The sequence below is a fragment of the Rhinatrema bivittatum genome, chromosome 4 (assembly GCF_901001135.1).
Source record: "Rhinatrema bivittatum chromosome 4, aRhiBiv1.1, whole genome shotgun sequence".
In the NCBI taxonomy this organism is placed as follows: Eukaryota; Metazoa; Chordata; class Amphibia; order Gymnophiona; family Rhinatrematidae; genus Rhinatrema; species Rhinatrema bivittatum.
The window spans coordinates 316,623,137-316,635,287 of record NC_042618.1 but is presented as its reverse complement, the minus strand read 5'-3'; the positions used below and the strand labels follow the sequence as shown (position 1 = coordinate 316,635,287).

At 41.0% G+C, this 12,151-nt stretch overlaps 1 protein-coding gene across 1 annotated transcript in view; it reads right to left on the bottom strand.

Moving 5' to 3' along the window:
• The window catches only part of TRIM16 (tripartite motif containing 16), a 46,010-nt gene that overhangs the window by 17,156 nt on the left and 16,703 nt on the right, over positions 1 to 12,151 (bottom strand). The window contains exons 3-5 of the mRNA XM_029600289.1: positions 9,510 to 9,743; positions 8,679 to 8,850; positions 5,374 to 5,469 (exon numbers count right to left, since the gene is read on the bottom strand). Of these exons, the coding sequence (XP_029456149.1) occupies positions 5,374 to 5,469; positions 8,679 to 8,850; positions 9,510 to 9,743 (502 nt within the window). The remainder of the gene's footprint in view (positions 1 to 5,373; positions 5,470 to 8,678; positions 8,851 to 9,509; positions 9,744 to 12,151) is intronic.

Sequence of the window (12,151 nt, the reverse complement as noted above, 5' to 3'; positions counted from 1 at the left end):
AAAATTGATCGTTAAGACGATCAATCACACGATTTACATCTGTAATATTCTCTGTTTCTGGCCTTTTAGTCAGTTACCAATCCACAATAGAACACTGCCTCCTATCCCATGACTTTATTATTTCCTGAGGAGTCTCTCAAGGGAGACTTTGCAAATGCCATCTGAAAATCCAAACACAATATATCAATTGGCTCACCTTTATCTATATTTTTATTTACACCTTAAAAAAATTCTAAAATATTGGTAAGTCAAGACTTCCCCTTGCTAAAAACTTGTTGATTCATCTTCATTAAGCCATGTCTATATGAGTAGTGATTTTGTTTTTAAGAATAGCTTCTACCATTTTGCCTATCACTGACATCAGGCTCATTGGTCTATAGTTTCCTGGAGCCCTTTTAAAAAATGTGTGTCACATTGGCTTGCTTCCAGTCTTCAAGAATGGTGGCTGTTTTAAATGAAAGGTTTCAGATGACTAGTAACAGATTTGCAGTTTCATGTTTTAGTTCTTTAAAACTCTGGGATAGATGCCATCTGATACCAGTGATTTGTTATGCTTTAGTTTGTCAATCTGATCTATTATATCCTCCATTGTAACAGATATTTGTTTTAGTTGCTTAGAATCTCCACCATTAAATAATGTTTCAGGTGTGGGTTCCCAACATCCTCCTTTATAAAGATTGAGGCAAAGAATTAATTCAGCTTGTCTGTTATTTCCTTGCCTTCCCTGCATACCTCTTTGGCCTTTCAATCATCTAGCAGCCCAACTGACTTCTTCAAAGGCTTTTTGCTTCAAATGCACTTGACAAAGTTGTTGTTAGTTTTTTGCCTCACTAGCAAGCTTTTTCTCAAAGCTTGTCTTGGCTTTTCTAATTACTGTTTTACATCTAACTTATCAGTGCTTATGCTCTTGCCCATTTTCAACATTTGGGTGTTATGACTGTCGGTCACAGATGGCTGCGACCGCTATTACTCACTGTATGTTCTGCCTCTCTCTCTCCCCTGGGGAAACTCACGGCTGTCACCAGCCGCTTCTGTCACTCATTGCTCCGTTCCAGGACTTCCCAGGGCGGCGAGGATGCCGCCGACCGCCATGTCTCCTCCGGGCCTCTCTAGGCACGTGTGCACGCTACTTGGCCCTCCTTATGGATGCCTGGGCGGGAACCTCAGGGGCGTCTCCTCTTGACATCACTAGCCCTGGACGCTTAAGCTCCATCGGGGCCTGGCCCTAATCGACTTGGCAATGAGTTCCTTCCTTGCTGAATCCAGCTGATCTCTCTATGGTTTCTGGTTCCTGTGCATCCTGGCGTGAGACACTCTCGGGTACCTGCTTCTCGGGGGCCCTGCTCCTGTCTTTGGCTATCCGCTCATCAGAGGGCCCCCTGCACCTTGGATTCTGCCTACCAGCTCCCCTGCTCCTCAGGGCTGTTCCCGGAACCACCTTCCTCATGAAGACTACTGGGTGTACCCCACTCCGCGGGCCATTACTATTCTACTCTGCTTGTGAAGATTCAATGTAGGTTTACCCTACCCTGTGGGCCATTGCCTTCCTACTTTGCTTCGTGGAGACTTATGGAGGTACCCCGCCCTGCGGGCCATTGCCTTCCCCAGTGGGGCTCCTCCCTGTGGGCGGTACCATCTCTCACCTCGGGCCAAGGGTCCACTAACCCATGAGTTTTAACAGATTGCTAAGTCCATGGACCCAGCAGAGATCTCGACACTCCAGGCCATTCCAGGCCTGGCATAACGAATTTCTGAACAACAAAAATTCTTGGGAACTCTGGCAGCAGCCATAAATAACCTGAGTACTAGGTTGGACTCCACCTCGACGTCTGCCAAACCTAATCCTGTTACACCCATGCCGACTCACCGGCCTACAGTGCCCGTGCCAGAACCCCCACGTTTCTCAGGAGACCCTCTTATGTGCAGGGGTTTCCTGAATCAGTGTAATATGTACTTTTGCACTTTTAGCTTTAACTGCCTCTTATACCACGCTGGTAGTCATTTGATCTTCTGTTGACCTTTTTTAATGCATGGAATACATTTTATATGAGCTTCCAAAATGGTATTTTTAAATTATGTCCACACCTCATACAAACTTTTAACTCTTGCAACAGGCTCTTGTAGTTTTTTTTAAACTAATTTCCTCATTCTGTCCTAGTATCCCTTTTTAAAATTATATGCTACTGTAGTAGTTTTATTTAATGACCTCCCTTCAGTGATTATGTAAAATTTGATTACATTATGATCACCCTTGCTTTGTTTCCTCACCACAGTAACCTCTCATACCAGGTCACGCGTTCCCCTGAGAACTAGATAAAAAATAGCTGCCCTTCTTGTCATTTCTGGGACCAGCTGCTCCATGATGCAATAATTTATGGCATCTAGAAACTTAACCTCTCTGGTATGTCCCAATGAGACATTGACCAGTCAATTCCGGGGTAATTGAAATCTCCCATTATTATTGAGTTGCAAAATGTATTTGCTTTTTAAATTTCAGCTAGCCTTTCATAGTATCCTGGCCAGGTGATCGGTATATATATAGATATTGCCATACTCCTATCTATCACACATGGAATTTCTATCTATAAGACTTCCCTTTGCATTTTGTTTCCTGCAGAATTTTTATTAAGCTTGACTCTAAGCCATTATTTACATATAGTGCCACCCCTTCACTAACTTGATCTGCACGATCATATCACTATAATTCATACACTGGTATCACTGTATCCCACCGATTATCCTCCTTTTACCAGGTCTGTAAAATGCCTATAATGTCTATATCCTTGTATAAAGTCATATATTCTAATGCACCAGTTTTACTCTTCAGACTTCTGGCATTCAAATACAGATATTTTAAAGTATGTTTTTTATTTGTACTTTCTTTTTGTATTCACAACCGCCTTGTAAGCAAACGATGCAGGCAGTTTAGATTCATTCACATTTGAGTGTTTTTTGTATATGTACATCTGGGCTACTTCAGTCTTGATCACAAGTGGAATATTCCAACTTCTCTGTTTTGCCATTATCCCTCTGAATCATATGCTTCTGAGTGACTGTCATCTTTCCCCCATGGTCTAGTTTAAAAACTGCTTTATCTCCTTTTTAAATGTGAGTGACAGCAGCCTGATTCCATTCTGGTAAAAGTGGAGACCATCCCATCAGAATAGGCTCTTCGTTCCCCAGTTCCTTACAAATCTAAAACCCTCTTCCCTGCACCATTGTCTCATCCATGCATTGAGACTCTGGAGCTCATCCTACCTCTGAGGTCCTGAGCATGAAATGGGGAACATTTCTGAGAAATCAACCCAGGAGGTTCTGAATTTACCCTCCATAACTTCCCTCTTACACCTTCTTATATCATGTGTGCTCCTCCTCAGAACTCTTTCAAATCTTATCTAGGTGGCACGTGAAATCCGCTAACTTTGTACCAGGCAGGCAAATTACCAAGCAATCCTTACACCCAATAGCCGCCCAGGTATCTACACTCCTAATGCTAGAATCATCACTACAACAGCTGTCCTAAACCTTCACTTGGGCACATGCCCTGGAGACACATCCTCAGTATGAGATCACTTCCTCCCACACAAAGGTCATGGTCTCCTGCCAAGTGACCTTGCTGCACCAAAGTAACATAAGGACTGCTTGATTGGAGTTGGAATCGCTCTACTATGTCCCTGAAGATCTCTTCTATATACCTCTCTACTTGCCTCAGCTTCTCCAGGTCTACCACTCTGAGAGCCAGATGCTCTTTGTACTGGGTACACATATACAACTCTCACCAAAAGGTAGAAAATCATACATGTGGCACTCAGTGCAAAAGACTGAATAGCCCCCAACTTGCTGCTGGACTTCCATCTAAAGCTTTATTTTACTGAATTGGTAAAGTTTTAAAAGCTGATTAGGGAGTAGGTATGCCTCTCACTTACATTTGACTACGGTTTTTAAATTATTTGATGTCTTTTAAATCTAAAGTTTTTAAATTGATAACTAGGTGACATGTTAGTTTGTGACTGACCAGCAACAAGACTAAAATTAGTCAATCATTAAAGGTCAGAGTTAATTGCTTGTTATTCTAAATCACTAAATGACTCTTATTTTGAAGATTTTTTTTCTCCTAATTTGGGAGGGGGTAATCTATATAACAAAAAAATGACTGGGGTGGAAGGGAGATGTGGGAAAAACAGTGGATGGGAATCAAACTAGTGACTAATTGCCCAGGAACCAATACTCTCACCTTTTCAGAACAAGTGACCTTTGCAAATGCACAATTCCAGTACTTACAAATACTAACTTTTACTAACTCAAAAAATTAGTCCAAAGTCTATTTTCCTTAAACACATACAATTATTTATACTTGCAATCAAAAACTAACCTATATTAGCTCACAAAATACATCCAAAGTTAATCGCTAAGACAAACAATTGTTTTCACTTGCAAATATTAACTTTTACTAGCTCACAAAATTAATCCAATTCTATTATCCCTAAACCCATGCATTTCTTTACACCTGCAAACAAGTATTACAATTGGGTCTATGTTCATGAGCTGTGACCATGCAGAAGGGTTTTGCTCCTCCTGACCAAGTGAAATCTGGCCTTGGTATGTCTCAGATATTTGGGCCTGGATTGGTTGCAGAAGGGAATTTCCATTGGGAACCTTATGCTTTCTACTTTCATAACCCAAAAGGTGGGGAAAACATCCTCAGGGGGAGGAAGAAAGGGTAAGAGTTATGAAGGATCCTCCTTCCCCCTGTTCTCTCTCTCCACACTCTCAGAATCTGACCTCCCAGCCAACATCAGGCCAATTGTGGTACAAAACCATGATGTACCAGACTTCTATCAGATTCCAAAAGGTTTAGCAAATGGGGTAGGTATGAGGCTATGTGAAAACTAAGTTCCTGCTATTACTTTTTCACTAAAGCTTTTCCCATGGGGTTTAATGCCAAACCTTTTTGTGCATAAAAGCAACAAGTGGCAAATTTCTAAGAAATAAACAGCAAAACTTAGTTAATATTAATGCTAAATGCTACTATATATTTTTCTAAATAAATAATTCCATAAATAATTCTATAATCAGTTGCTATGGATTGGCAAACACTACCGGTTTTTTTTGCATAGGTAATTCACAAAATAATCCCCTTATACCCAGCTATAACTCAGGTACTCCATGGTGGGTATGGGGGAGGGGGAGCGGAAGAGAGATATAATCAGGGACAGAACCAGCTCCACTTATTCTATAGTATACAACAAGGGAAATAAAGAGAAAAGTCCCACTGAAAAAAATAAAACTTATAAGCAGCAGCAGCAGCAGCATTTCATCAAAAGTAGCAAATACAGCTATGACTTTTTGATTCTGGACAATGAGGTCACTCACATTTTAGGAAATCATTCCTGGTCTTGGGCTCAGGAGCTGATATGCGGTACTTGGCTGGAACAATGGCAGACACCATCGTTTTGATTCCATAGTCCTCTATAAATGGAAATATATCATTGGTGATAATGCAGAAAGAGAGAGAGAATATATTTACATCTTCTGGTTCACTGTTTAGCACATCTTACATGTAAAAAAGGAGAAAGAAAAACCATATGTTTGGTTTGGCTGGTATCAATGAAGGCCCAAGAGGTTTTATTGTTAGTAGTAGAGCTCCTTTTCCTTCTGCTTCTCAATCTCATTATGCTCCTTAGGCTAGGAATGGGCAATGCTAGTCCACAAGTGCCACACACAGGTCTCATTTTCAGACATTCTACAGTGAATACATTTGCATATCTCAAACACTTATTTGTGGCTCTAGTGACCTGGAGTTGTTATACCATTGCCTGTTCTTTCCACCTTTCAAATAGAATTCCATTGGTGCTGACAGTAATTGGAGGAGGAGCTAGGAGAGGGAGCATGACAATATCACAACATCTGTTTTATTGGTCTGATTAAAAAACAAAAAAGCCTCATAACCTCCAAAAACTTCATTTTTTTCTCCACTGGCTTTTTTAAATCTCCTTTTATTTATTTATTTACTTTCCCGACATCTGGTAAGTCTGCTCAGCAGGTCTTTCCCTTCAATCATGTTTAGACTGTCCTCATATTCACTGCACATTTTTACCATGTGGTGAATGTAAGACTGTTGCTACTTTAAGAGTAATGGTGAGGTTGCTTTGGGCCAGCCTGGAGGCTCAGTGTTATGTGCCATGTTCCACCATGCAGAAGACCTGGATTCAGCTCCCAGGCCAGATTTTTGCCCTCTGAGTCCACCGGACTTGGATGTTGCAGAAGCAGTATTCACAGTCCCTGGGGGAAACGAGTGCCAGTCCTCACTGAATGCCAACAGTTAGAGGTTCATATTCAGTAGGCCGGCAAGCAGCAAAATTATCTGGATAATTTTACCAGATAACTTCAGCCGAATATTCAGCAGGACAAGTCTCCCACTGAACATACTCAGCTAAACTTCTCTGGGTAAAGTTATCTGGATAACTTTAAATCTAATCAGTGATATTCTGAATTTAACTGGTTAGATTTAAAGATATCTGTATACATTAAGTCAGATAACTTGAACCCTACAGGGATGTCCATTCATTGGTCGATTTGTTTGATTCATTTCGGCGGTACACGCATATCTCATGAATGGAGAGTATGTGCTCACAATGGATATATGTGCATACATCTATTGCCAAACTACATACGCGCACACTGAGGCAGCCTATGATGAGAATATAGTCAGAAAACTTAAAAAAACATAAAACTTCTGGGCCAGCCAACCAGATCCCCCACTCCCTACCCCCACCCTAAATTAAGAAAACAGCATATTGGGGCATAGTGTCTAATCCCCTTGAAAAACCTCTTCCCATAAGAATTAAATTGTTGTGGGCTACAGAGGCCCAAGACGTTTCACACACCTTCATCCTCACCCTTTCCAACCTTCCCCCTGTAGCCCCTACCCAATCCTCCCACTCCACCCAGAATCCCCAATACCCACAAGGTTGCTGGGAGCATGCATTTGTACCCATCTCAGCGGCGTCTAGCATAGCTCTGACATGGTGGGAAGGATAGAGTGGGGGTTAGGAGGAGGACCAGAGCTCCTATGCCATTTTCCATAGGATGGGAGAAGCTCCCTGGGCTGCTATGGCTCGCATCATTTTAATTCTTTTGGAAAGGTTGGGAGGATGAAGAGCTATGCCCCAGATATGCTTTGTACTTGTTTTGGGAGGTGGGGATTTGGTCTGTTAGCCCAGAAGGTTTTTTTTTTAAACTTTTATATTCTGAATATAGCTGGTTAAGGTTCAAATTATCCAGCTACACGGTTAAGGAGCGGGTTAGCTAGGTAACTTATCTGAATAAGCTGGGCCTGCCCAGGAATGCCCAAAGTTATCCAGATCAATTGTATGTGGCTAATCATTTAGCTAGATAACTTGGGGGAGTTCAGACCAGCAGGATATTTAAACCTCTGGAGTTTATCCAGCTAAGTCACAGCTTAGCTGGACAAATCCCTTTGAATATGGACATCTTAGTATCTAGACTTAGCTCCATATTAGCTGACTTCCAGAGGGAGATGGTGGTGCAATGGTTGAATTGGGATGGAGATAGAAAACTAAAAGGAAAAAAGATATTGTTACTTTAAGAAAAAGGTAGCTGGATCACTAAATCTAGGAAACCCCTGAATGTGATATTAGAACATAACATAAGAACATAAGAAAATGCCATACTGGGTCAGACCAAGGGTCCATCAAGCCCAGCATCCTGTTTCCAACAGTGGCCAATCCAGGCCATAAGAACCTGGCAAGTACCCAAAAACTAAGTCTATTCCATGTAACCATTGCTAATGGCAGTGGCTATTCTCTAAGTGAACTTAATAGCAGGGGGTCATTCTCTAATGCTATAGAATGCGATAGCTAGCTCAGGGCGGGGTCGGCCCCAGAAGAGGCGGCTCTGGGGCCGACGTTGCGGACACATTGCTGGCGGCGAAAGGTAAGATTCCTTATCGCTGCCAGTTTCGCGCCAAATAACTACACCTTTTATGGTGTACTTATTTGTTGCAAAAGCCGGCAGCAATCGCTGCCGGCTATCGCAGGACCGCCCTCCATTACCGTCGGATTCTCTAAGGTCTGCGACCATAGAGAATCCAGGCCTTAGACAGAGATAAGAGACGTAGACACATAGCCCAGCAACAACTACGTTTTAGTTCAGCTACAAAAAATTGTTTTGTGAAAGTTTTCTATAACCACATAAAGCGGTTAATTCATTTTTTTTTCAAGGGAAATGCAAGTTCTCAACCAAAATGTGTTTTTTAAGAAAATCTGCATTATAAGAAGAGAAGGAACAGCCAAAGGGAGTCAGTAGAAAAGTGCCAAAAACTTTGTCATTGTTGGGACTGGGGCAGTTGCAGTGAGTTCGTCCATTGGGACACCAAAAATAATTTGAAAGAGGCAAAGACTAGAAACTGGAAATCTTTGTTGATTGTGGAGGTATGGGTGAGGCAGGAATAGGGGGAAGGGAATGTCTTCAAGAAAGGGGAGGCTTAGCATTGCAAAAGTTTGAGATGCCTAGAGTCTTCTCTGCTCATCCAAAATCTTTTATGCGAAGAGTAAGACTCTCAAAGTCCAAGTACTTAAACACGTTCTGTGAGCTTAACTGAACCAAGTCAAATATACTCCTGGAAACATCCATCTGGTATGGCAGGAGGAACTCACCTTCCTTTGCAAAGTCCTGCAGCTTGTCCTTGTATGAGGTCTGTAAAATCTCTACCAAGCTTTTAGTTGACTCTAAAACAACATCACGGATAACTGACATCTTATCCTTCAGTCCAATGTAGACACTGGGCAGTGTGTCATCCCCCGCATTTTTCTTAAACTCGTAGTATTCCTGCAATAAACAGACATGCAGGATCTTGTACATCCTTCCATTTACACTCTGACCCCAGGTTTATTCAGTTCAGATCATCACCCTGTTCCAGGTTACAGGTGAGAGACTGTTCACAGCCACAACCCTTATTTCAAAGAATTCTCAGAGTGGTTTTAATGTAAAACATTGACAACTGGAGTTAAAATTCTAGATCTGGTTCACTTGTTCCTTATAGCCTAGAGACAGGTAGCCACCCAGCACTCTGTAAACAATAAGAGTCTATTTAACCAGAGGGTATAATAGTCTCTGCAGCTGTGGGCGATATCCCAAAAATGATTTTAAACTTGTTCAACTTGTTCTTTGATATTCACCAACAATTCAGTTAATATCTGTTTAATTTCAGTGAAGCCACCCTTCCATCTCTGTTTTATTACTCCAAATTGCTTTTGTAGAAATATGGTTTCAGTTTAGAAATAAACAGCAGGATAGCAGGATGGATATAGCCACATGTTCTACAAACCCCCTCCTCAACTTTTCAGCTAGTGCTTGCCTGTTTTTCACAGGCCCCTTAATAATGTACACACAGGTTTCTCATGACGAACAGCACAGCAACATCCTGTTTACTTGGTTCTCACTTTCACAGCTCCTTAAAAATAAATAGTTTCTGCTCTGTGACGTACCTGCAGGAAACAAACTTCATTCCTGTGCTTGGCCAGATCTTCCAACTTGCGTTTGCTTTTCTTCAGCTCGATGCCCTTCTGCTCCAGGTGAGTTCTGATTCCGTTGGATTGGTTCAAGGCAGCACGCTCTTTTTCCTCCAAGAAGTCCAGCACATGGGCTTGGGCTTTCTTCACAGTTTCCAGCAGAACATCGAACTGTGCATTTATTGAACCTTTGGCTTCAGCAACAGAGTTCTGGCAGAAAACAGGCCTTTCATAAACATACATTATTCATTTGGACATGTGGGTTATCTAGTATACTTGGAGGAAGGTATAACATAGAATGACAGGATCAGTTTATATGTATATGAAAGGAATCCACGGGAAATGGTGTCACATTTAACATACTGCACATGAAGGGTTCTGATTACTGTCTAGTGGTGTTATCAGATGGCTTCAAGTTTTAAATTCTTATCCTATGGCGCAGACAGGAGTTGGGAGTCCTGCTTTTCCTATGGAGGTGAGAATTATGAACATCTCTATTGTAATTAAGAAAAACGGGAGCAGTTCAATCTGCCAGAAAGAGAAAAAAAAAAAAAAAGAAGGTAGGGTAAGAGCTCAGCCTGAATGGTAATTATATAGATTTAGGATTTACCTTATGATAAGATCCCTAAAATTCATAGAGCTCTCTGTAATAAAATGCTGCATTTGTCTCACAGCAGCTCTTTCATCATAATTTAAAGTGTGACCAATTCTCAGAGGCACATACACATTTAGAATAGTTATGAGCGTCTCTCTTTTGACAATCCAGCGGGGGATGCACTTAAGATTTTATTATCAGATTATTTTACTTTCAGGTTTTACTGCTAATGAAGTCTAAGAGTCCTATTGCATAATCTTGGGATTTTTCATTTAATATCGTACAGTAAGGAGGCAATTTTCATACCACCCGTGTAGCTGCCAAGTCCAAGGATACTTTTTAACCATGGTCTTTGGACTACTTTTCAAAGGAAAAGTACATACATACTTTTACTTTGAAAATTGCCCAAGGGAAATCTTCCTGCAGAGATTTGCATCTGTTTTTCCTCCAGATATTATGAAAATGCAATACCATGAAATGCTGTTTCCTCCCCCAACCTAACCCCATGCCGGGAATGCTTCCATTACAGTGCAGGTACAAGCATGCATATCACGGGACTCTGCACCCTTACCCACATACAGGATGGCCAATTTGAAGATGGCCATTATTAAATCAGTCAGTCCACATTGGAATTAATTTTGCTTCTTTTAAATATTCATTGTAAATAATTCTGTTCTCAATCTATCTCTGTTCTTCTTACTCCTATGCTCCCAGTTGTATTTCCCTGTTTATTGTAGCTATAATTCCTGCACCAGTTATTGTTGCTTGAGTTCTCTGTACAATGCACGCCCTGTTAAATGTAAACCGGTTTGATGCGAATCTTGGTCGTGAAAGCTGGTATAGAAAATAGTAGTAAAATAAATAAGAGCCCATTTCCATGGGTAAAATGCTGTTTTTTTCCTGTAGACAATAGGACTGAATTCAGCCATACAAGTGGGTAACATCATCAGACAGCACCAATGCAAAATGCGCTCTCTTACAGCTCAGAAAGACTAAGAAGTCTTTCTAAGCATGCACAGATGTTTCTGCACAGCTGCCGTTGTGCAAGTCTTCCATTAAAATGAAAGAATGTGACAAAGTGCAGAGAGAGAGAGAGAAAACATTTTCTCTATTTTGTTTTGTTTCAAAATTTTAAAAAATGTTTTGGAATCATTCCCAGTAATATTTCATTCAAGTCTCCTAAAAAATAATTAATTAATTAATTAATTAATTAGATTAGGTATCCTTTCTTTTGTGCTTCTCATCTTTTGTCATGTTGTGAAAAATGCCATTCAAGCTTTGTGCCAAAGGCAACTACAAAAATGTCACGCCTCGACTTTCATGAGCTCTGCCTACACTATTTGGGACTTACCCATAAAGTTGGAAACTGTGCAGCATATGGACAAATGTCCCCACAGACTCTTTACAGAGATCTCAAATTGAAGTTCCAGCTGTCCTCTCCATGAGGGACTAGCACCTAAGAAAATGGGTCAGTGTGATCTCATCATTGAAGCAGAAACACTCTGGCTATGGACACTAGTTCGAAAAGGAGTCAAAAAAAACTCTCTCTGCTGGCACTGAGGAAATCCAAAAGGAAACATTGTGCTAAAAAGCCTATGGCATGAGCAATGCCAGCTTCATCCACCTCTGGCGTAAAACTATTGGGGATATTAACATCTTCTACCCCAGCACCATTAAGTTCTACCTTGGTTTCATCAATACCAATGCCAATGACTTAATCTTCACCGGGGCCAAAGAAACCCCTTCAGCACCAAAATTCCTTTAACTTGACCTGAAGATCCCAAGTCCAAATAGCTGTCTGAAATATATAAGCCACCTATCTTGCTGCCGGTATCGGACACTTCTTCAGGAGTACTTCTACTACCTACTTCAGAACATAATCCGTTCATGATACCTGTAAAGAAGTAACTTACATATATATATGGTCAAATCTAACTCACCCTTCAAACAAGTTTTTAATTAGACATGATGTAACCGAACCCTTTGGCACTTGTTAGAATGTACCATTGTAAACATTCACCTA